This window comes from Kogia breviceps, chromosome 2 (genome assembly GCF_026419965.1).
Source record: "Kogia breviceps isolate mKogBre1 chromosome 2, mKogBre1 haplotype 1, whole genome shotgun sequence".
NCBI classification, from domain to species: domain Eukaryota; kingdom Metazoa; phylum Chordata; class Mammalia; order Artiodactyla; family Physeteridae; genus Kogia; species Kogia breviceps.
This window is the reverse complement of record NC_081311.1, coordinates 158,636,117-158,661,235: the sequence shown is the minus strand read 5'-3', so window position 1 is coordinate 158,661,235 and position 25,119 is coordinate 158,636,117. Positions and strand designations below refer to the sequence as shown.

The window sequence follows — 25,119 nt, the reverse complement described above, 5'->3', positions numbered from 1 at the left end:
AATTCTGGAAAAGCGAAGCATGTGTATGTATTAGAAATGAGAACTATGATTTTCCTTCCATGTGAATAAGCTCAGGCAACAGATGATTTCATACAGTTTTACTGTGGAAGAGGTCCTTTATGTTTATGCTTTTTAAAAATATATATATGCTAAATAAGCCTGCTCCATTCTTAGAGTGTGGGTACTCTAATACGGTTGATTAATTACAGTTGATTCTGGTTATTCACTGTACTTAAAGTCCTTTAAAGTCACTGTGAACACTGAGTTGTCAGATACTGAACCACTGCGTCTAGGGGAAACACGGGGTTAGGTTCCCATGAGCCTCTTTGCATTTGCTGATCAATACATAACCTTGTTTTGTTTAAAGATCCCTTACCTAATATACTTGTTGATTCATTAACATTGAACTCATGGCAAGCAGATTTATAACTCACGTCTGAACAAAGCTTATATATCACATGCATTTTCTCCGTAAGGCACTTTGGAACGCTAGACAGCACTTCAGCCATGCCCTTGAGGGCCATGTTAAAAATGAAATCACCAACAAAAAAGCATACGAAAATGCAAAAACCGTGGCACTAAAAAATAAAAAAATTAAAAAATTAAAAAATTAAAAAAAAAAAAAACCGTGGCACTAAACAGACCTCAAAAAAGACACTCGGGTATAGTATGAGAGCTGAAATAGCAAGGCAGATCATAGCTTTGTTTGACCTCACCTGGAAACAAACATGTTTGGTAACTCAAACTTTTCACTGCTGTGTGCCTGAGTACATCTGCAAATGACTGCAGAAGTGCCACGAATATTGATTTGGGAGTTAAATTTTAGTGAGTTGATGAATTCACAAATGTGAATCTGCAAATAATGAGGATTTCTCCTCTTTAGCTGTGAAAAACATCTGTGTGTCATAGATGAGAACTGAACTTTGGCACAGATCCATGTTTCAGTGCCAGGCTTGTGACTGGTGGCTTGTCAGTAGCCCTTAGCTTCTGGGTGTTTTCTCTCTAGAATCTGTCCTTCTTCCTGAACCCACCTTGTGCACGATGGTCTCAGCTTTCAGAGGTGCTGAGTTGGCAGTTTTCTTCTGTCACCAAAAGAGGTCTCAATGTGGACCAGCTGAACATGCTGGGAGAGAAACTTCTTGGTATGAGCATATTCACTTTTTATGTAACTAACAATTGAAATTCGTAGAATATCTTAACTTGCTCCTTTCCCCCCCTCTTTCCTCTTTATTTTGTTCAAGGTAAGAGAGTGTTAAAATCTATTGACTTCTCCAGCAGCACTTTATTATAGCTAAGTGAGAATGATGCCTCCCCTCAGAAGGAGATAGAGACCTGATAAAAGATTTAAATGAATCATTTCCCCATTATCTCATATTAACATTTCTGAGCAGGGTTCCTAGGGGAAAGATGTCTAAATTATGTAAAGTATATTACTTGTGGCTAAAATAAATTCTTTGAGAAATATAAAGTTTTATTAACCTTGGGGAGAAAAACAAGCCCCCAACATGGTAAGAATAAGGTCCTCGGGCTGCCCACCACACAGCACACGCCCAGGTCTCTTACATCAGGTGGCCCGGGTGTGAGGAGACACTGTCCACATCAGGACAATGCCCGTGACCAGCACTGCCTGATGGGCAGGGTGCAGCCCATGATAGAGAATTCCCTTTCAGTGGCTAATGTCATGGATTTATTAGTTTCCCACACTAAGCAAATCTAAGACCTACTAGTCTCAAGGTCGGATCTTCAATGAATGGGACTACCTGAGCTATTTCTTTAAAAATCCACGGTCACCTTTTTTCCAGCTTTGCTTTCTATATAGCAGCACCGCACGTACGGCAAACACCAGTAGGCTTTTCCTAACCAAATGGCTGTCAGCAGTGCCTTCCCTTGGCCATGCAGCTGTCACAGTGAGAGTCTTGTGCAATTTAATAAAAAGTAAGAAGTCATTCCTATTCCTTTCCCTTATTTGGTGAGAGTTAAGACAGATATCTTTTCTGCCTACAATGGCTTATTGGGGGTTCTCTGTGAAGAGAGATGTCAGGCTCACCACCTCTTATGGCCAGGCTTCTTCAATGTGTGTAGCTGATAACCCCGAGGCTTCCTTCCCCTCTCATTTCTCTCACTGGGCTTTTGATTTGCATCGACCTCCCTGAGCCTGTGTCCTGTTTGGAGGAGGGCTGAGGGAAATGCCTAATTAATATCTAAAATAATCTTGTAAAGTCAAGGGTCAGTTAAATCGATCACCTAGGGGTGATCTTGGTCTTACTTTGAACTTGAAAAAAACTCCTCAGGGTCACCGGAAGAGGAGCCTGCCAAGGAGGGAGAGGGAAGCAATGGGAAATGATATTGCACAAGGGGGACCAAATCGAGGCTTCTCCAGAAAGCACAAGTGATTGTATTAGTGAATCTGAGAATATCAACTGTGTACACCCAACCTTCCTTTGCTGAGTGTTGGCTCTTTGAGAGCAAATACAACAGCCATCAGTCCAGCCAAAGCTTCAGAATTGATTTCCATTTCCTTAAAACACTTATTTTTATTTGTTTAGGTCCCAGTGCTGGCCCTGATGGTCTTATTCCATGGACTCGCTTCTGTAAGGTGGGTGCTGTCTGGAGTTTATACTCTGAGTGCTTTCCGCTCTCTGTTGAGGGTCTCGGATTTCTTGCCGTGGTGCCGGCTGCACTGTGCTTGCTTTGGCGTGTTCCTCTCGCCCCTGGAACCCCTAGGGCAAGTTGTTTACTTTCCTTCAGAGCGCTGAAGGTTAGTCTCCAAGTGCGAGTCTGACAGGAAGCACCTGCCTGGGTGATAACATTCTCTCATATCCGAAATGAGTCTTCTGTTTGCTCACACTGACCCCTGACCTGGCAGCGCTTTAGCCCCGTCCATGAGTAACGTGTGGTCTGTGCCGGCGTAGACAGCCTGCTGGGCTGGAGGGGTGTCTTGAGCCTGCTCAAGCAGTGAGACCAGTTGGGGGGGAATAATCAGACCCCGCTAGGGTCACCAGACAGTGCTGACAAGCTCACGCTACTGGAGTTTAGTAGTGTGAAGGCAACTGGTATTCTGGGATCACCCTGGAGGTCATTCCCTGGCTGGGTCGCTAATGTTTGGAGAGGGAGGCAGAGCCTGGCTCAGGAAATGGAGAGCTTTGTGTCTGAAAGCTGGTAAGAGGGGAGGGACGGCTCTGTAGGGGGCAGTGCTAGCTTTGGCAGCTGGACAGTCTTTGCAAACTAAAACCCGATGGCGGGAGGAGACATGCTAAAGTCACTGTTTTGGATTTCTTGGTTTCTAATGTGTGCATCTGTATACTTGCAGGAAAATATAAATGATAAAAATTTTCCTTTCTGGCTTTGGATTGAAAGCATCCTTGAACTCATTAAAAAGCACCTGCTCTGTCTCTGGAATGATGGGTAAGGGCCATTGATAGGTATATTTTTGAAACATATGTTGAGCACACACTCCATTACTGCAAGGCTGAGATAGGCCTGACCCAGACAGACTTCACTATTTGGCAAGACTTGGGTGCATCTCACAAAAACAGATGCTTGCAGGCTGTCCCTTCAGGCATTCACGCTAGTAGACCCTCATAAGATTAAAATTATATTTTTATCTTACATGTATATGCATTTTCAAAGCTAAATTTAAAAACCCTGAGTGCCATTCATGCCTTCATTCATTCTACGAAACTTTCTTGAGCACCTGCTTTATTGCCTCCAAGTAAGGAAGAAAAAACTTTTCTGACTCGGTAAATTGTTTCTAATTTTTTCCCAGGGTCAGTTGATATTTTAGCAAAGACTTTAACTTGGTCAGAGGTCTAGAATATGAAAATGGATTGTCTGAGCCTTTCTCTTCACTAGAAAGGATGCATGAATTCAGACATTTTCATGGCCTTCAGAATCCCCAGGCGAAAATGAAAGGCTCATTAATCCAGCAAGTATTTATTGATCATCTGTAGCATCCAACAGGCACCATGTTAATGAGCTTTTTTGGGACTTCAGCATATATATATGTATGAGTCAAAGGCTTCCTGAAGTGTCAATGAAATAGATTTTAAAGCATCTAAAATAGTTGATACATTTCTATCCTGTGTTCTTGTGTCAAGTTGCAGTCATTTTGATTTGTAAGTGAATGTGAAAATTACAGTCATGACTGAACCTCAGAGTACCTCCATCAATCCCTTTCCATATGCAGGTGTATCGTGGGCTTTATCAGCAAGGAGCGAGAGCGGGCTCTGCTGAAGGACCAGCAGCCGGGGACATTCCTGCTGCGGTTCAGTGAGAGCTGCCGGGAAGGGGCCATCACGTTCACATGGGTGGAGCGGCCCCAGAATGGAGGTGGTAAGCCAAGGCGCCTGCACACACACCGATTCAAAATGTGGGTGCAAGCCCTTCTTCTTCGCTGCAAATCAACTCATACAAATAACGAGCTTTTGACATACAGTCGCAGCTCCTCCACTTATCCCAAGCTGAGCTTCCCCAGTAGGATTTAATACATCACCAAGGGCTATCTGGGATTTGTTGCCTGGAACATACTATGCAAATGATGGTTTTCTTTAAAAGACAAGGCCACATTCTTTCCTTTTTGTCAGGTGTGTCACCTGTAGGTGAAAGATGCGAGTCAGTATGACTGGAAGTCATTTATTGGGAGGAAACCCATAGTGCACAGGCGTGAGCTTCCAGAGCCACGGAGGGGAATCCCACGTGGATGTGCACGGGGATGAGGGCAGGCTCCGTGAGAGGGGTCCTGGGACTGGGTGCAGCCCTCCACCCTGCCTTCTGACAGAGAAGGCTCGGGCATGTTTATCTGGGTTATATCTTGGGTTTCTATCTGACCAAGTGCATCCATGGCAAAAACAATTCTGAAAACCTACGCGTTATGAAACAGGTCTCTGGGGAATGAGAAACAGGTTTCAGTGGAGACAAGGAAGTGATAAAGACAAACTGGTGACTTTTCACTCTTACTTGTAGTTTGCCCTCTTTGAGGTATTGGAGGGAAAACGATTTGTTCCAGTGACTTATGCTTTCAGTTAGAAGATGCAAAAAGATGGGATACTTTTCTTGTTCTATTTTTTTTTTTCTTCTGGCATAAAAACAGGAGAGCTGGAATTAGAGCCCAGTGAGGACAGTAGATGGTAGAGCCTGCCCTTTTCTTCCTCTCCCCCAGTAGTTCTTTCCTGAACTTGCTGAGAGATGGAACTAGCAAACCAGGCAAAAATGAAAACTGTTGGCAACCGGGAAGTTTAAAGCAGGGCAGCACCAGCTAGAAAGCTTTGGTCTGAAGTTCTAGAGCAGAGTCCTCAGAGCACCTGACAGCAGCCTCTGGAATGTGTGCCCCAAAAGTGAAATCCTGGATCAGTTAGGAAGCAGGATTCCAATGAAGTCTGGGACTAAGACCAGGAGTGAATTAAACTGTGTTTTTTTACATTAAGGATTAGAGAAAAAAATAGCAAATAGGGTCTCTTTTTGGTTTGTGTAAAAAGTTGTTTTCCATGTGTTGTCATTGTTTATTTTCATTTTTGAATATGAAAAGAAAGACAAAGTGAATTTATCTTCTAGTAACTTAATCTATGGCTTGAGCCAAGAAGACCCTATTAGTAATTAGTTATTTTAAAGGTATTTAGTAAATTTCTTTTGGCTAGACTTACAAATCTTAAGTAAATAATGACAAATGCAATATAACCGAGAGTAATGATGGCCTTTATTTTTCCTATTTTAAAGAAAGGGTAATAATCTATTTAGGAATAAAGCAGTTCCATGCTCTGTGATGTAAATCCTAGATTGTGTTTAGTTCTTACCAGGTTCTGTCAAATCCATAAACTCTGCAGTGTTTGTCCCTCTCCTCTATTGTTGCGGGATATTCTGTGGGACTCACTTTGCTTTTCCTCCTTTTAGAATCTTGCTTCCATGCGGTTGAACCCTACACGAAGAAAGAACTTTCTGCTGTCACCTTCCCCGACATTATTCGCAATTACAAAGTCATGGCCGCTGAAAATATTCCAGAGAATCCCTTGAAGTTTCTGTATCCAAATATTGATAAAGACCATGCCTTTGGAAAGTACTACTCCAGGCCAAAGGAAGGTAAGTGGGCAGAGTGTGCGAGCATTGCCTGATGAGTCATAGCACAGCCCAGTCATTCCTGTGGTTGTGTTTTCCCTTCATCCGGTCCAAAGGTTTGCAGGAGACAGGCTTTAACCCCACACACTGCCCTCGCTCTCCTATCATTGCAAGGTGCCAGCACAGACTCCCCCCATGCCACGTCACTAGCCCACCCCTTCTCTTGAATTGGTAAAAGCAGGCTTCCTAATAAACACAGCGCAGTTGAAACATAATACGTTGTTTGGCCTGATACAGATAGTAAGAAAGGAGTAAATGGTTTTCAATCTTAGGGGTTGTTGGAGAAGGTCCATTTCTGGTCTTGTGTACCTGTTACATTTTTACTTTTTCTACGCGGAGGGGTAAAACGTAGGACCTGTGATGGTCACCTGCTTTATGTCAGCCTGCTCCTGACATTGAGGAAATGGAGGCCCAGGCGAAGTGAAGTGGTCCCTTCATGGGGACCTGATAAGTTATCAGTCACATCACTGAGAGCCAGTCTAAGCTTAGCACACGGGTCTCCCGCTGCTTAGTCTTCATTGAACCGCATTTGAGAAAGTGGAAGTTAGACTAATCTGGTTTGGAATGCACCAAGAAACTAAACGATTTTTCAGGATCAGTAGTCTCAATATTGGCACAATTACTGGGCTTCCCTGGTGGCGCAGTGGTTGGGAGTCCGCCTGCCGATGCGGGGGACATGGGTTCGTGCCCCGGTCCGGGGGGATCCCACGTGCCGCGGGGCGGCTGGGCCCGTGGGCCGTGGCCGCTGGGCCTGTGCGTCCGGAGCCTGCGCTCCGCGATGGGGGAGGCCACAACAGTGAGAGGCCCACGTACCAAAAAAAACAAAAACAAAAAAAAAACCCAAACAAACAAACAAAAAAATATTGGCACAATTACTTTGGGGAGAAGATGCACCCAGCTTACCTTGACAGATGTGTTTATTACACCAACCAGGCCAGGACCATAAACCAGGTAAAACTTCTGTAGGATTTCAAGCCTTGGAAAGAGAACCGTCTTAGCTTGACTTCTGTGCTGAACGTGCCTCCCCTTTTCGTCTGGTTGTTTCTGCATTCACATTACAATTTCAGGCAACCCAGGCAGGGAGTCTAACCTGACTGCCAAGGAAAACAGTCCAGTCTTGATCAAAGAAAAAGTTGATTGTTCTTGTGTAATTTCTGCTAACGGAAAGTGTACGTGATGTGTTTGCTTCTAGCCCCAGAGCCTATGGAACTTGATGGCCCTAAAGGAACAGGATATATCAAGACTGAATTGATTTCTGTGTCTGAAGTGTAAGTGAACACAGAAGAGTATGTTTAAAATCCTCAAACAAGCCCCCCTCCTGGCTGGGGCCTGTTGAAGATGCTTGTTCTTTGCTTTTCCATTGTAATTGTTGCTGCCACCATCACAGATGGACCCGTGGAAAGATCCTAATTAGAGATACTGGTGTCACTGCCTATCAGCGTTTTATTGCCTTTATAAAAACAAACAAACAAACAACAAACCAAAAAAATCCAAAAAACCAAAATTGTATTTAAGGTATATAAGTTCTCCCCAAACTGATATTTTGAAAAAGTGTAAATAAAATGAACAAAAATTGATCAGAGTGGGAAAGCAGTTCTTTTCAATCTAGAAAAGGCCAAAGTAATGACTGAGACATTTTTTTCCGTTTGCTTTTATTTTGTTGTTTCATTTTGTAAAAGGTAGAAAAAATTTTGGAAAAGTCATTGTCAGTTATTTGGCCTGCAGCACTGTCTTGGGGTGAATGGATGTAGCCTTCATGTAAAAACCCTCTGGAGCAGCTTTATCTGCATACAAACCTCAAGGTAGGGATGAGGGACTCCCCAGACATTTCTCTGGCGCTTCTCGGGCCAGGGTAGGTGACACAACTGCACAAGCTCGCGCCCACGTTCACCCAGGCAGAAGCGGTGCAGGATCCAGACTGGCTATTTCTGGCTCACATCTCTAGAGTACCGTGTGTTTCCCAAAGGGCCGGGCTGGGGACATGAACCTCTCGAGATCTGTCCTTTTTCCAAACGTATTTTACAAGTGTATACACTTCCCTGAAATAAAAATCTAAAATGATGATTCAGTCACAGGCCAAAGATGAAATGGCAAAGTTTACACCACTGCTTTCATAATCTAGATGCTAACATTTCCTGTCTCTTTCTCCCCATTTTAGTCACCCTTCTCAACTTCAGACCACAGACAACCTTCTTCCCATGTCTCCTGAGGAGTTTGACGAGGTGTCTCGGATAGTGGGCGCTGTAGAATTTGACATGGTGAGTACCACACAGGGACGCTTTCAGCACACTGGGTGTTTGCTCTCTGAGACAGGGAGGGCGCCTGGCAGACCCTGGGCCTATCTGTGAGCTCTCAGAAGGAGCCTCTGGCAGAACCCAGAAGGGTGTTTTTTAGATTAGCTATGACAAGCTGGAGCCTGCTGTGTTTAAAGAAGCTACGTCGTCACCAGGATTTTTATTCCTGGCCTTCAGCACCTTCCAAAAAATAATGACATTGCAAATATTTAAAAGCTCCCCCTCTGCCTTTTAAATTTGTCCACATAGAAATCTCATATATTAAGGAACTAGGATTTCTCTGATAAGAAAATGATTTCCTTTTGGTCCGTTTGAGCACTCTGTCTGGGTGAAGAGGTGTTATTTTTAGGAAGAGAGGAGACTAATGTTTGGTATACAGTCATTATAGACACTTGGGCAGCCACAGCGAAACACTTTGCCTGATTTATGTTTGAGAACTAACTTGTACCACTAGCACCTGGGGCTGTGAAGGACTTTGCCAAGAGTAAAAAGTTCAAGGAGTGAAGCAGAGTGTCATGAGTACCACGATAGGGATAGGAACAGGGCTGTCCACAAAAGAGTGCATCTTTCTTTGGGAGAATGTTTTGCAGTATGTCACATAGTATTGTTTGCCTGTCAGCCTGGAAGCCTTCCCCTTAAAGATTTTATTTATTTATTTATTTTGATTGGCTGGATTTTTGCTGATTTTTTTTTTTTTTTTGCTAATTTTAAGCTCTTTTCCACATGAAGCTATTCCAGTTCATTTTTTATAAATTTATCTATTTTATTTATTTAGCTTTGGCTGCGTTGGGTCTTCGTTGCTGTGCACAGGCTTTCTCTAGTTGTGGCGAGCAGGGGCTACTCTTCGTTGCGGTGCGCGGGCTTCTCATTGCGGTGGCTTCTCTTGTTGTGGAGCACAGGCTCTAGGCGTGCAGGCTTCAGTAGTTGTGGCAAGCAGGCTTCAGTAGTTGTGGCTCACAGGCTTTAGAGTGCAGGCTCAGTAGTTGTGGCGCACGGGCTTAGTTGCTCCGCGGCATGTGGGATCTTCCCGGACCAGGGCTCGAACCCGTGTCCCCTGCATTGGTAGGTGGATTCTTAATCACTGCGCCACCCGGGAAGCCCCCCGGTTCATTTTTTAAAATTTGCTTAATGTTTTAAAGAAAAGCCTCTCTGAGTCACTACTGGCCCTTCTTTATCACTGGTGCCTGGCACAGACTGCTCAGCGATGCAAGAGGGAGGACAGGATGAAGGGAGAGGGCGCCAACTCCCAACGTTCAGGGTCACACATCCCTGCGTTCAGGGAATGCATTTGTGCGGCATTAGTAATATCTGTTTAGACTCAGGTTTCTGGTATGTAACCTTTTCCTTATCCTTTTCCCTCACCTGAAGAAGTACAGGCTAAAATCTTTACACCCTTCTGATTGTTAAGGCTGAAAAAAAATCACTTAGAAAAATGCTTAGGTAGTGTAATAGCACAGTAGTTCTGTTCCTATTGGCGAGTGAAAGATGAACCCTGTACCTGTGTAAGGTTGCATCCTCTGTTGGAATGTAGCTCCCCACACTGCTCTGAAGTGTTTTGTGAGCCCTACACAGAAAAGGAATAACTGTAAAGCCCTATTTAGAAAGTGTAAGATCGGTGGACGAACCAAACAATGGTGCAATCTCCTTTTTCTCCTCCTTTGCTGTTCCTGAGCAAGTTACATCATCATCGTGGTCATCACCACCATTAATAGGTGACACTTGTTAAGCTCTTACCGTGTACCAGGCACTCCACGGGTAGTAACTTAGTCCTCACAACAGCCTTCTAAGTTAGGTATTATTGTTTTTCTCACTTTACAGATGTAGAAAAAAGAGGCTCTCCAAAACTATGAAACTTGACTAAGATGAAGTAGTTAGTAAACGAGGGAACGAATATTTGAATCCACCTGGGGTGTCTCTAGACTGCATGTTCTTGTCTACTCTCCTGGAATGCCCCCCACAGAAAGCTGATCTCAGATTCATTCAAAACCTGCACGCAAGAGAAGCTGTTTGTACTTGACACTGAGTATGTGTTGTTCTGGTTTATTAAGACGAAGGCAGCATAGCCTTCGGGTGAGAGGCCTGTGTTTGGGATTTGGAAATCAGAGCTCCAACTCTGTCATACCATTATGCCCTGTGACCTTGAGAAAATAAGATGGATTAGTCCCCTCCATCTGTGCTTGCAGTATGACCACTTTCTCTGTGCTCTCGGAACGATACTGTGAGAGCAATTTAATTACTCTAACTAAATGCCAGGAAGTGGTTTTGTGGTTCTGGATCCCCTCTCCCCCTGCCCAGGAGCCATCCATTTCATTCCAGATGATTTCATTCATTTCATTTATAGAATAAAATAAATCTATTTTTATATACACGCACACACACACAGATCTCCAGAGTAAACCCATAGAAGATTTAAGAGCTATAATATGGGCACAGCACTGGTTAGACAAAATTAAAGTTGGATTTGTCTCCGAATTGGGTGGACTCCACCTTGTCTGTCCCAAATTGTCCTCAACCTTGGCCACAATTTCCTTTCCGCATCCATCCACTCTTGGAGTTATTAGGGTATGTGCTCTGAAATAGACCTGTCATGGAGCTGGCTGGTTTCGACCATGTCTGGAGGTTGCAGCTCTGGACCAGGAGGCACTGGGGCCAGCGCCTGGTGCCGCCTCAGGAGCAGGAGGACCGCAGGCTCCTGAGAGACAGAGCACCAGTGTTCTCTGTAGCCTGACTTCAGTGCTTGTTTAGTCTGGCTTTCCTGTACAATAAACTTTCTCCTCTGGGACTACATGAGAACCAGTCTCCTCTCCTAGAGGCCTTTGGGCAAAGCTTGGACAAAGCTGATAATAATTTAATGATAAATATTAAATAACACTTATTAATTGTCTGCTATTTTCTGTCTAGTCTACTAAGCATTCTACATACGCTGTATAATTTAATCCTTTCAACAGATCTATCTGTTAGAGACTATTAGTCTCGTTTGAATAGATGAGGACCTTGGGATTTAGAGGTTAAGTAACATGACCTGGTCACACAGCTAGTAAGAGACAGTGACAGGATTTGAATCCAGGGTTGCTTGCTTTCTCTCTCTCTCTCTCTCTCTCTCTCTCTCTCTCTCTCTCTGAAGACCACCATCTTTACATATTTTACTCTCAGCCAGACTGAAACATAGGGGCAAAACCTTCATTGTGCTTTTCAACCCAAAATATTTTCCTAAGAGCCCGCTATGTACCACCCACTATTGAGTACTTGGGATTTAAAAAAAAAAGGACTCGGTTCTCAAGAGGCTTGTAGTCTAGAGCTGTGTTGCTATTGGGGTTTTGGGTCTGAATGATTCTCTGTTATGGGGCCGTGCTATGTGTTGCAGAATGTATAGCAGCATCCCTGGCCACTACTCACTAGATGCCAGTAGCACACACACCTCCACACCCGGTCATGACAATCCAAAATGTCTCCAGATGTTGCCAAAGGACAGAATCACCCCTGGTCAAGAGCACCTGGTCTAAGGGGAGAGCCCAGCATGGAAGTGAGATAGGAAGTCGATGGCAGGCCGGTGTCCTTTGGATGAGCAATTCACTGCCTCCGAGGGGCCCTGCTGGGGGAGGTGGAGGGGTCCCTAATGATTCTACTTCTCTAGCCTCTACCTGAAACTCATTCGTTTGTTATTCCTGCTGAGTGGCCTTTAAGGAAAATTTGTCATTTCCCCCAAATCCCTCTCTCCCTCTGGCATACAGCTCAGCATTGCCTCACTCTTGTTTTGCATGAGCAGATTTGCCACGTTGCTCTGTCGCCAGACTTGCATAACAGCAAAAAGCTTTATGCAGCTTGGATGAATTGACAGAATTAAGCCAGCAGGCTGCAGAGTAATAATCCATCAGCTTAGGTGACATAAAAGGTCTCTATTAGTCCAGGAGAAAGGATAACACATGCTGAAGGCCCTCTAATTCCATGGTGGTTTTTTGCCGGGGGATGTGTCTTTCTACTACTCCATTGTAGAACACACAAGTAATGTCAAATATATGAGTCTGCGTTTTACAAGAGCAGTGTAATAAATGTAAGCACATTTTCTTTTTACAGATGAATGCAGTATAAGAGCAGGAATTTTTCTCATCTTCTCTGGTGACATTTTTCCTTCCCACCTGTGATTCCCTCCTGCTACTCTGTTCCTTCACATCCTGTGTTTCTAGGAAAACAAAAGAAAGGCCAACAAATTCACTGCAACCTGTTGATAGCAAGTGGATTTTTCCCTAATTCAGAAACATCTGTTACTCTGAAGGGCTTCATGCATCTTATTGAAGGTAAAATTGAAAGGCCCTCTCCACAGAGTGGGTTTTACAAATATAAAACATCCAGATACACCAAAAGCATCAGAACTAGAATGAGAGTCCTTTGGGAAAGGTGAAATATTTAGCAGCATCTAGCAAATGCCATGTCTAGAGTCAGTGCTCAATTGTTATAGGTGGTTGGGTAGATCACACGGTTATTTGAGGCAACTGCTTCATGCAGGATTGGCATATTTCTATTCTAGAGAATTCTTATTTGTTCTCTCTGCTTTAAATGTGGCTAGAAGTTTTCCAAGGGTTTGCCTATGAAATAGTGCAAAGTTAAGTTTACAAAGAATTACATCACCTCTTTATTGAAGGTAGCTGTCCCGTATCTGGGCAGAGGATAAAAGCTGTGTTCTTTATTGTATCTTCCACACTAGCCATTGAAAGCTAGAGACAAATTCTCTCTCGGGAGACTTAGTTTTTCTGTTTGTTATGGTTTTATGATACTGGCTAATATCAAATGGAAACAAGTAAACTTTCCAAATTCATGAGTAGTGTTTTCCGTTTAAACTTTAATATCCAAAGTTGAATATATTCTGCCTTCATCACAGTCACTAGTAAATGAAATTGTCCTCACAGTTCTATCAAGGGAGCCAAACTATTAACAGCTCTCTTAAGGTAAATCCTGTTATTTTTCAAAAAGTTGAAATTAATTGTAGATGTAGACAAACTCAGAAATTTAATGTATGTTTCTTAAATGGGTTCACTTGTCTTTATTGTTATTAGCTGGTATTTAGTCTTAGTCATAAAATTTTCAAATTGAGAAGAGAAAATAGTGACAAATCATTAACCAGAGATTATGAGAATCAAATAATTTGAAAACTCATCCTGTGTAACTGCATTGAGAATTGCATATTTTTCACTGATAAATGTGTTTCTCTCACAAATACATTGCAAATGGTTCCACTGTCTCTCTTGTGCTTTTTCTAGACCCTTTTTGGACTGGATGATGTTTTGTGAAGTGTGTTGTGTTACTTACCTTGTCCCTTCATTAGCACTGACATGCAAAAAAGTGGTTTAGGGAGTGGGTTTGACAGGGTTCTTCTAGATAACATTCACAAACTGCTGTCTGCAGCTGCATCTTATTTTTCTGCTGTCACCACCACAATCATACTGTTATGTAAATACCGTATTTTTCTGGTGGGAATAAAGTTTCCCTGAAGTCTACCTCAGAATTAAAGCTAAAGTATATGTACTGCATTAAATATAATATGCACATGGTACTTTCCTTGGTATTAAACACAAATCAAGGCCTCCTCTCAGATTTTACATAAGATGATTGACATCAACCTGACTGGGTTTGCGTTGACTTTTTAAATTGAAATGATGAAGGAACAACGATGACAGTTAAAAAAAATTGTTTCCAATTGCTAATATTTAACTATTTGGTGTATTTTTGCCCTCAAAGAATGCTTTGGCATAGTCTCATTTTACTGCACCAGTCAAGAGACTTTGTTTACTTTTAAAAAATATTAAAATTATAAAGTTAGTCTCTTACAAATAATATTTTGTGTAAAGATTTTAAAAGTTACTGGCATTATGTGTAGGTTTGATGTTTTTCTCATCTTTTCTTATGATTAAGCATAAAAATATATCAGTCCTTATTTTTAAATACGATTAATACCGTTTTCCTAAGTGTTACCCTTTCTTACCCAGATTAAGATAGGTTGGTGGAAGAGATCAGAGGAAACATTATTGAAACAAGCTATAATGAGTACCATAAATAGCAAACAAACGAAAGACCTTTGGTTTTGGTGACCACCAGAGCTGCCTCCAAATGCAGAAATAATTTGGCATTTATTTTAAAATGAATTTCAGTCCTGCTATAATGCAAGTTTTTAATTTTAAAATGCATGTAAAATGGGACTCTGTATTGTATCCATAGCAGCATCTAAACTCCACACCTCCTTGATGAGGTGAGGTATTACTTTCTGAGAAGTTACTACACCCACACAAAAAGCTGCCATTTTTTTCTCCAAAAACGTTATAAGCTAGAAAGGTGTGCCCTTCTCAAAGTAAAAGGCATTGTGTCCTGGAAAAAAAACAGTAAAATGAAAGAATCGCCAAGTAGTTAGATGTAAGTCTGTCAGGTTAGACGCAACTGTTGTTTGATGAGCTATCAGGGAATAGTGGTATAAGCTTGAATTCTGGCCTCATAGCATATATGACTGTTCTCACCTCCCTATCTGTAGTATTTACATCTAGGAAATATAAAGTTTCTTCATAACGAACATGAAGAGTTGTATTTCTCCAGGGAGTGAAGTAGATAATGCCCTGCCTAGCCAGTATGTTTGTATTTCTATATAATTGATCATTGTTTAGAAGTCACTAAATAGATTCTGGCTAAGGGATGTTTGTGTGCTTTAAGAGTATTTCTGGTATGGGGTTTTATAAGCCTAGGACTTTTATGCACCACTGAGGACAAATTTCTCCCTTTTCAGGAAAGTGTCTTCTGAGATGGCAATAAATAGATTTTGCTATTTAGTCAGCATTCAATGATGGAAGTCTATTTGTTGCCTGTAAGCTGAAATGGAATATTAAGTCTTAATTGAACAAAGCACTCCTTTCACATGTGACTATCCCAGGAAAAAACTAGAAGTTGTTTTGAAAGCTCTGGTACCTACTTTTTGAACTGGAATTGCTGTGCCCAGAGTAAGGGGTCCTTACTTAAGTGGCTTCTTTGGTTAGTTAAGATTCATTCATTTATTAGTTCATCAGATATATATTGAGCACCTGCCATGAGCCAGGCACTATTCCAGATGGTTGGGAAACGAAGTCGGTAAACTAAAACAGACAAAGATCTCTGCTTTGGTGGAACTTAAGATGTTCTGTGATACTGGATCGTATGTTCTGGTACAAACATCTTACCTATTAAAACTTAAGAAAGCTTTTGTGAAGCAAACATACCCAAAAGCTACAAATAATTTAAAGGGTATACAAAACTGTACACAATTTCAAAGTAATGGCATTCATCTATGAAAGGGTGAGAAGATTAGAGATTTCAGATATCTCTTCCAGTTCTAAAATGTCAGTAATACAGACAAATAAACACATGTGACTGCTATAGCAAAGCAAATTACTTTGTGACAAACAACTTGGTTGAAAATGGACAGCCGTGGTATACGTGGTGTTCGTGTACCTTCTCTGTGGTTAGAAAACCATTATGCTAACCCTAAACCAGAGGTTTCTGGCATTGGGAGTGAATGCCATTTCACACACCCATGGACCAGGTGGGAGCTGCCATTACCAGCTTGTCCTACACAGACCCCAGTGTGGCAGCGCCACAAAGAGATGTCAAGACTTTTGTGAAAATACCTTCTCTTCTCATTAAAGGAGGTTAGAACCCTCCTAGTGAAAGATTCAATGCAGCAAATATTTACTGAGCACCTCCTAACTGTAAAAGGATAGTGTTAGCTTCTAAGAGGACTAGAAACATGCCTGCCTGTCTTCTCACCTTCAGGGATGAACTGCTTACAGAATTTTCATCTTAGTCATTGCGGTAACCCCACTGGACACCGTGCATAGTACCTGGCCCACAGAAGGCATTAAAAATGCCTCGACATAGTCCCTGTGTTCAGTGGCGTTCCCAACCCAGTGATATAAGAGAAAACCTTTAAAAAAATTCATTTTCAGGTTTTTTTTGATACATGTATTTATTAAGCTGTAAAAAGCAATACTACCTAATTTCATTTAAAATAAATATTTTCCAATTTCAGAATACTTACAACTTACAGTTTTAAGATTAGATTCACTTTGGGAGGTTCTGGAAGCAAATACATTCATAGCTGTACAATCCCCGGGAAGAATCTAAATCCAACATCAGGTCATTCAGTCCCTGCCAGGCAGGTAACAGCATTAAATGGTTGATAGCTAATCCAGCTCTGCAGCTAAAGGGCAGTGTGGGGTACAGCACATTACACTCAAAGATGAGATGATAATTAGAACTGAGACCAGCAAAAACAACAGTGTATACAAAGCTTTAAATAAACACCACCATATAGAGCTCTGTGGTACAGAAAAAGCACAGATCCTAAAGCCAAAACAAAAAGATCTTTGGAGTATATTGATGGCAGCAGTTAACGGCACAGTTAAAAGCATTTAAATCAAATGTACCCATTATTATCGCCAGCCAACAGCAAACAGCCAGAACAGGAACGAGTGTACAGTCATAAATAAACTCACTGGTAAATAAGGGCACATTTAACTAAACCACAAAGATTTCACAGAATAGTTATGATCTGAGAAAAGATGAAAACTCTTTGTTCCCAAATAATAGAACCTCTTTTTATTAGAGAAAAGCCTCAAAATCATTGGTTATCTTTAAGCTGTGTAATTGAACCATCTTAATGTTTCATTTAAATCACAAACAGAGCAAGCTGCTGTTTGAGCAGTTATTTCCGTTGATTTCTATTAAAGAGTGTCTCCCCCATAATATCTTTGGGGATAATGCTGTTCCTCTGCAGCGTTTTACAAATACCACCTGTCTTCTACATGTCTTGATAGAACCATGAGGCAGGAACACAGCAGCAGGGCTGGACACTCACCCTCCATACTCCCCACGGGAGCACACACACGAGAACGGCTTCATGCCTGATGCAGCTCAGTTAAGGAACACCGGCCGTGTTCCACCAAAAGAACACATCTAGGTTAATAAGGGGGCAAGGGCTGAAGTCACTGATTTAGATTGGAAGCAATAATCAAAACACTTGGAGGCTGCTGGAGTGGGAAAGGAGCCATTAGGCATGATAGAGCTTGGAAGCAGAGTGTGTGCTGACAGAAAAGGAAAAAAAAAAAAAAAAAAGGAATTTGCTATATTAATGAAACAACCAGCATTCATGTAGTTGAGAATTCTGCACATTTCACTAAACACAGCTTCAAAGGAGTCCCATTTGTGTGTGTGTGTGTGTGTGTGTGTGTGTGTGTGTGTGTGTGTGTGTGTGTGTGTGCTTAATATCAGAAGTCCTTATTAACATACCCTTTTGCCTCTGAGGTATGACAGAAAAACGTTCTGTGTGCAGTTCCTCTCCAAGACAAACGATGGGACTCAATTTAAAATGAAATGGCCTTTTCTTATTATTAAACTCCAAAGTCCACAAAAAATATATGGTAGAAAATCAGGAGAAAACTGGAGTGATCTAGTGATCCCCCAACTAGAACAAATATCTTGATGCAGACTTTTTAATGACAGGTTTAAAAGCAAAGGTTATTTGTAGCAGTTCCCATACCTTCATAATAACTTTGGTAGCCTAGAGCACTTCTGAATTTGTCTTTATCCTGAAAGCTGAAAAATATCTTCTTAAAGAGCTGAAGTAGCACGTCCCTTCCTTTTATTGGCCGATAAATTTGACTAATTTGTACTTAGTAATTTGTCTCTGGTTCATCTCCTATAGACAAACGGCATAGTTATAGCTCGGATGCCAGGTACATGAGGCGTTTTCTGATTTATTGTGGAAAACATGAAAACTGCATAGTATGCCAGCACCCACTTTCCCAGCTAAAGGAAAGAGGCAGATAGCTAAACATCTGGGAAGAGAGGCTGGCCTAAGGGGATATAGGAAAAGGAAATTATTTCAAAAATTATTTTAACTACATTCACACATATGTTTTGATCACCAAACATATCTTAAACAGATTCCCTGATGAAATCTAGTCAGAATTGGTCTATCCTACTAATAGTTATCAACTATTATAATTTTTAAAGAGTCACATCATGAAGCTAGGGTGACAGGAGATATTTCACACACATAACCATAAGTGCATATAACTGTTCAAACACTCAAACTAAATACATATTTGAAGTCATGAAAATCACACTGATTTGCTTCTAAAGGCAACCTTGACCCATTTGGACAGACTGTACAACAGAGTTTAATTTATAAATGCATATCAGCAGCTCATCACCATAAATTGAAAATTCACAAAATACACAAAAATAAATCACGAAGACCACACAGTTAAGCTAGCATTGGTAACTGTTTCTTTTACATCAAATTATACAATGTGCGAGGTAAATATTGCTCACATTATGGAGGGAGATTGTTTTATTTCTATTTTTTCCCAAAGAGATCAGATTTGTCCTGTGTGCACAATGAAGAAAACTCCAGTAACACTGAAATGACAAATGTTGTAAAATATACATCACTACCAGATAGAAATACACGTTCTTCATAATCATTTTCCACAATTAAATAGGTAAGTGATTTAAATCTTGGGCTTAAGACCATTATAACAGCCCATCAAGATTCTTATGGACAGTTTGGTTCTCCTTTCCATTGTTGGAATCTCCTTGAGGCGTGTACTGGACTTGGTATTCCTGCAGGATTTTAAATACATCGTGGTGTCCAAAGTGCAGCGCTTCATCCATGGGAGTATTATTCCACCTAAACAAGTAGCACAGCATGGACGGGGTCATTAGATAATTTCTGTACAAAGATGATAATCCAGCATTCTTAGATTTTAAATGCCGGTTAAAGGACCATTCAAATTTAGCTATTTAAGCAATATTACAAGGAATATGGAAGAAACGCAGAAAGGGATTTATAATCCAAACAGTGGTCTTGGAGACAACTTGGGATATGGGGAGGAAGAGAAAACTACCTTCTGCAAAAGGGTCTTGTTCACATTATCTAAGTGCTTATGAATGGGAAGTTCTAGTGTTGACAGATAAGAGAGACTCTAGTATTTCTAAATTTTAACTTCATGGAAAGCCCAAAGGATCACTCTTTAAATAGCATGTTCAAAGAAAAATCAGCTCTATAGCATCTATCACCCTAGCCTTTGGTAGAAAATTTGTATTCCTGTCAATGTAAAATCACAGTAAATCGCAGAAGTCTGGTAATAACCACGATCTTATTAGGGCTCAAATATACTTTGGAGGAGCAAGACTGGCCTCAGAGGAACTGACATTTTCATCATCTCTGGTAAGGATGGGACTCTAGGGGCTCAACTGGACCACTGCACAACCAGAAGAACAACTACCCTTTCCCTAGGAAGTGTGTTTCTGAGCCGTGCTCTTTAGAGTCATATAAATGAAGACTGGAGATAAGAAGAAAGAAGAGTTGCCAGCAGTGGTTCATCAGCTAATTAGCCTTTTGAAAGAGGAGCCAACACTGTAAATCACAACCCAAGTGAATGACAGAGCATAATTAGCTCCCTAGTACTTCACAAACTATTAAGCTTCTCTTCTCATCCACTCTCTACTTTATGTCACTTAACTTCTCCATGGCTACTAGGCTCTCTGACTCCACTTTTTCACATGCCACTCTCACCAGCTTCTGGTTTTCCTTCTTTCTTTGTTCTTGACCTTTTACCTTCTCAGTGGGGCCCCAATATGGAACTCAAAGGTTTTCTAAAACAATCTCATTTAAAAAATATTTTTGAATAAAGTTTGGTAACCTGTTCTTAATTTTTAAAATCAGGTAAGTAACATTTTACATGTATCTCTGTGCTTCTCAAAAAACTGCTGAATTAAGTTGCCTTTCACTTCTACATTGGCCTTCATTAAGTTAGGGAGTCAGTGGCCTGAAACCGGGAGGTGGGGTGACTTTTCAATCATCTACAGCATATAATTATCTGTCTTTCTGGAAAAACTGAATGTTAACTGCAAGTTATCTTTTTTTACAACTCACTCTTTTTTTCCGTGAAGTAATGCAAAATATCAGCTCTAAAGTATACACTAAATCTGCTCAAGTCTATTTTACAATTTGAGGTGACACTGATTCTACGAAATAGAGAAAGAAGACGTGTTGGTCTAGCTTACATTCTCAAATCATGAATACTCAGTTACCAAGTTAGTTACTGAGCTAACTTTTCCCTCTCAGTTGGGTGTTTCTGCTTTCACATTCCTAGGGGCCAATTTAGGGCAAAAGCCAAAACAAAACATTTTGATCCTTAAACATGCAAAGCACAGTAAATATTTCCAGCCTGTAATAGCTAGTGTTTTACTTGGGATTATAAATACTGGGGGCAGGGGAAAACACTCTCTTCAGTTTCTTGCTCTAGAAAGAGCTGGTATGGGCATTACATTTGAGGATAAAAGGGAGAACTGTCACCCTGAGGTTTTAGAATATTGCCAATAAAGATCATGATTTTAGGTAATCAAAGTATTACCATACTTACAAAATTGCTAACAGTTTTCAGACACTGATGTCATAACTTTTCTGCATATCTTGCAAGCTGAGCTAATAAAACCCAAACCACTAATTTAAAAAATAGTAAAACCTTACTAAAACAGAAAGATCTAATAGCTAGAGAATAATCAACTTGCTCCAAACTTACTTCATATAGTCCTCAAATACCCAAACTCCTAATCATAAATATCAAACCTCTCCCACCAAGTATTTTTTTCCCGTTCTTCTAAACCTTTATTCTCATTACTCACTGACTCATCCAGTTATGTAACTCCAGTTATATAACATGCCAGTATATCAGTACAGGCTTTACTTTAAGCATATGTATATATGTAAGCTGCACTCTTACCCCTCCCTTGACTATCCGCTTTGTGAACAGTACTTTACTGCAGGATGAATGTCAATTTGCCATGTGGACCGGAAGGGAGAGGAGAGGAGCAGAGCATATTCCAGGCATATTTCTCCCACTCTATCTAGAGTACCCTTCTCTTCCTTCTGTGCCCTCAAATCTCATCTCTTCCCCAAAGCACTGGTTAAAATTCAACTTCCATGAAGCTTTCTAAAACTGACTCCAACCAAATCCAGGAATTTCAACAAGCTCCAATATATTCATTTTATTTTATTTTATTTTATATTTTTTGCGGTATGCAGGCCTCTCACTGTTGTGGCCTCTCCCGTTGCGGAGCACAGGCTCCGGACGCGCAGGCCCAGCGGCCATGGCTCACGGGCTCAGCCGCTCCGCGGCATGTGGGATCTTCCCGGACCAGGGCACGAACCCGCGTCCCCTGCATCGGCAGGCGGATTCTCAACCACTGCGCCACCAGGGAAGCCCCAATATATTCATTTTAGAGGTCTGTAACAGTAATCTCCTTACACGTATTTAATATGCCCCTGGAAATGTTTATCTTGTCTACCCTGTGTAGTCAAAAGGCCCACGAGGATAAAATTCCTATTTTATCCTTCCAGACACCAAGAATTGTTTTCTTCATACAATACGACGACTGCCAGACTAACCAAGAAAATTCTAAGAGAACCTCCTTAGGTAAGAAAGAGGATATAAGAGAGAGAATGATCTACTGAACAGAAACAAGGTTTTGTTGGTTGCCTTTATAAGGCTCCATAGCAAGTTTAATAACAACTCCAACATATACATAGTGGATTTAAATATACCACCACTTAACTACTAGAGCCCTGTATGATAAAACGCTGGCTTGCCAATTATATGTTAGAAAGTAAATTAAGGGCTCACCTGTCCTTAGGGAAAGGATTTACTTTGCAGGCTTCCAGCAAAAATTTAACAACTTCAACATGACCTACATCGAAAACAAAACAAGCAGGTTTTAGTATTAAGTAGAAATTAAGTCTGAAAAAAAAATAAATGAGTGGTTCATATATTACCCTCTGCAGCAGCTACATGGAGTGCTGTTCTAGAATCGTAGTCTCGCTGTTCCATGTCCATGGCTGACAAAGCAAATCTGAAAATTTGTTAAGTATAGCTATTCATTATATTAAAAATTTAATTCACTCTTGTAACATTTCCTCCATCAGTTCAGTCTAAGGTCCTGTGAGACAGGTGTCATCCTTCACCAGGCTCACTAATGGGACACCCTGTTCAACCAGTACACAGACACCTTGAGTAAATGGCCACTTCACCGTTCTTCCTTAGCTTTGCTCTTTTTGGGTAAGAGGAAATGTTCACCATCTCTCACAGAATTAAGCTTCATTACATTATTGTCCAAAACTCAAGAATGGTGGCACAACGATACCCTAAATTTGTGCCTCGGAAGGGCAAGAAACTAACAACTATACTAAAGTTAAATGTTTTCACTCAGGCTCCCATTCTTTAACATTTTACAGTCTACAGATTACAAGTACTAATCAGACTTTAAAATTAAAAAAATAAAGTGCACATTTTTATTGAAATAAAGGTATGTGAGTTTAAGGTATACAACATGTTGCTTTGATACATTTATGTATTGCAAGACGATTACCACTGTAGTGTTGGCAAACATCTCATTCATATGACATAATTTTCATTTTTTTGTTGTGAGAACAATTAAGATCTATTAAGATCTATTGATCTTAATAGATCTATTGATCTATTAAGATCAATTAAGTCTCTTAGCAGCTTTGAAGTTTATAATACAATACTGCTGATGCAAGTACTAATCACACTTTAAAATGAAGGTGGAAATTAAGCATAGACATTTTTCCACCTTAAAGTTCAGTTGCAACTCTCTACAAGAGACCTTATGTTAATTATACAGTCCTATATGACCTTTCCAACACTGGGGATCTGCAGAACACCAAATGCCCCTATGTGCCCACCCCCCTCACCTCCAAAGATGGAGAGTGGTGGGTAGATGGGGATTGAAAAGTCATTGTCCAATTCCAGTAAAACGCTAATACCAATTAGCCAGATTAATTGAACAGTTACCACTTGGGAAAACAGAGGACTGGGCTTTTATAGGAGGTTGAAAAGGAAAGACTGTACAGCAAGACTAAGGCACTGGAAGTGGGAACTTAATATAACTTTGGATCATTTTTATTAGAGGGAAATGGAAGTGAGACTTTATTTAGCTTTAAAGTGGCCCTTTGCCCAGAAGCAAATTCATAAACATCTGTAAGCCATATGCTAACCCACCCTGTTGACATACCTTCGAAGTGCAGATACATCTCCAGTATATGCAGCAAACAAAAGGTTTATCACCGACTTTACCTGTGAAGAAAAGAAAGTTGAGGTATCCACAGGGGAAAATAAATACATAGAATGTGCAACTGTTACCAGGTAAGTGATTTCCATGTGCTTTGAACACTTCAGCTGTCACACACAAAAATTTATCATAAGTATACTGCTGTAACCACAAAGAACACACGTGTGTTTTTTTCTTTTTAAATAGAGGATTATGAGGGGAAATCCAAGAGTAAAGAGACATGAGGGAAGGAATGGAATGATATCAATTGGCACAAAAGAATGGAAACTTCTGACCTGTGAAACACACATAGTTGGGGCAACTGAAAATTGGAACCTTTCTCATTTAGTATGTCTCAGTGGTGGGAGCTGACTTGTATACTCATAAAATTCACATCACATCATTATTAAAAACTAAGTCATGCTATATAAATGTCTAATCCCTGCCAACAATCCCTGTCCTCACCAATCACTGGCTTCTTTGGAAATCTTCAGAGACAACATTCAGTATTAATTATCTCAAACTTACTATACTTCAGTGAACTATACTTCACTGGAAAGGCAGTCTTCAGTTCAATGGCCAGGCAGTACAAATGGGGGCATTCTCAGAGCCTGTGACACTGCCTCGGCCCAAAAGGTGGATAAACTCCCAAAATATTAGGTCACTGACATTGAGTACTCCAAGAATTCAAAGTGTTATCTTCTTTTGATATTATTCACCTTCTTGTCATTAATTAAGGAAGAGGCTAGTTATCCTAAAGGCCACTGGATTTTGGTCGGCTTTCATAAAGACTGTCCAACCCTGTTTTTGAGAAACCAAACTATTGAACATAACACTGTTTGTTAATACTTCATAAATCCCCACTTTTGTCTTAAACTTTGCAACTTCAACATTCATATTGATGATCCAACTGATATTGGACTCAATGGTAGAAAACTGTTTACCTGGAGGGATGGAAGGTAACCCAGCTATCCACAAACAAAGCCACAGCCCTGGAAGATCTAGATCTTAACCTGGACATTCTCCCTTTCCACTACAGCTTCCCTTTCTCACAACCTGTAAACTTTTAAATCGAACTGGAACTAATCATTGCTGGACTTCCCTAGTTCAGCATTTTCAAAATGTGTTCTGCAGAAACTAGTTCACAAAGGCACCATGAAAAAGAGGGTTCCGTGGTCAGCTATTTTCTTAAAATATTAAATTCCCTTCTTGGAGATACAGAGCCTTTCGTATGCACATGAAAAGTTCTGCAGTACAGGAACTTAACCAGCTGAGCACACCCCCCAAATTTTACTGCTACTTACTGTTATTCTTGAGATCACTCCAAAAAGCCTTACTCTTAATCTTTCAGTCCATTAGCTTCCCTTCAGGCTACCCTTTACTACTCCTGCCCAGCCTGCACTCTGTCAATCTCCTACTAACCCCAAGTCAAGAACAGTTTTCTCAATGTGGGTGGGAGTTTAACAGAATCACCCAGAATGTTTTAAAAGTATATGTAAGCATGTCTCCTCCCATTTCTAGTTGTCCTATTCCCACACCTCAATTTGACACATTTTAGGGGATACAATAT

At 40.9% G+C, this 25,119-nt stretch overlaps 2 protein-coding genes across 5 annotated transcripts in view; one reads left to right on the top strand and one right to left on the bottom strand.

Annotated features, from left to right (window-relative positions):
* STAT1 (signal transducer and activator of transcription 1) overlaps positions 1–15,791 on the top strand; it is a 45,693-nt gene extending 29,902 nt beyond the window's left edge. Inside the window, exons 18-25 of one of the 4 annotated variants that reach the window (XM_059054655.2) lie at positions 1,007–1,142; positions 2,547–2,596; positions 3,311–3,405; positions 4,187–4,332; positions 5,887–6,072; positions 7,301–7,376; positions 8,267–8,366; positions 12,477–15,791. In XM_059054655.2, the coding sequence (XP_058910638.1) occupies positions 1,007–1,142; positions 2,547–2,596; positions 3,311–3,405; positions 4,187–4,332; positions 5,887–6,072; positions 7,301–7,376; positions 8,267–8,366; positions 12,477–12,491 (804 nt within the window). In that variant the 3' untranslated portion in view covers positions 12,492–15,791. Of the gene's footprint in view, positions 1–1,006; positions 1,143–2,546; positions 2,597–3,310; positions 3,406–4,186; positions 4,333–5,886; positions 6,073–7,300; positions 7,377–8,266; positions 8,367–10,220 lie in introns of all 4 variants that reach the window. The other 3 variants (XM_059054653.2, XM_067026466.1, XM_067026467.1) reach the window with 3 other exon arrangements.
* Positions 15,792–16,361: 570 nt separating this feature from the next.
* The window catches only part of GLS (glutaminase), an 80,021-nt gene continuing 71,263 nt past the window's right edge, over positions 16,362–25,119 (bottom strand). Inside the window, exons 15-18 of the mRNA XM_059054656.2 lie at positions 23,514–23,575; positions 22,255–22,331; positions 22,106–22,169; positions 16,362–19,107 (exon numbers count right to left, since the gene is read on the bottom strand). Coding sequence (XP_058910639.1) covers positions 18,951–19,107; positions 22,106–22,169; positions 22,255–22,331; positions 23,514–23,575 — 360 coding nt within the window. The 3' untranslated portion in view covers positions 16,362–18,950. The remainder of the gene's footprint in view (positions 19,108–22,105; positions 22,170–22,254; positions 22,332–23,513; positions 23,576–25,119) is intronic.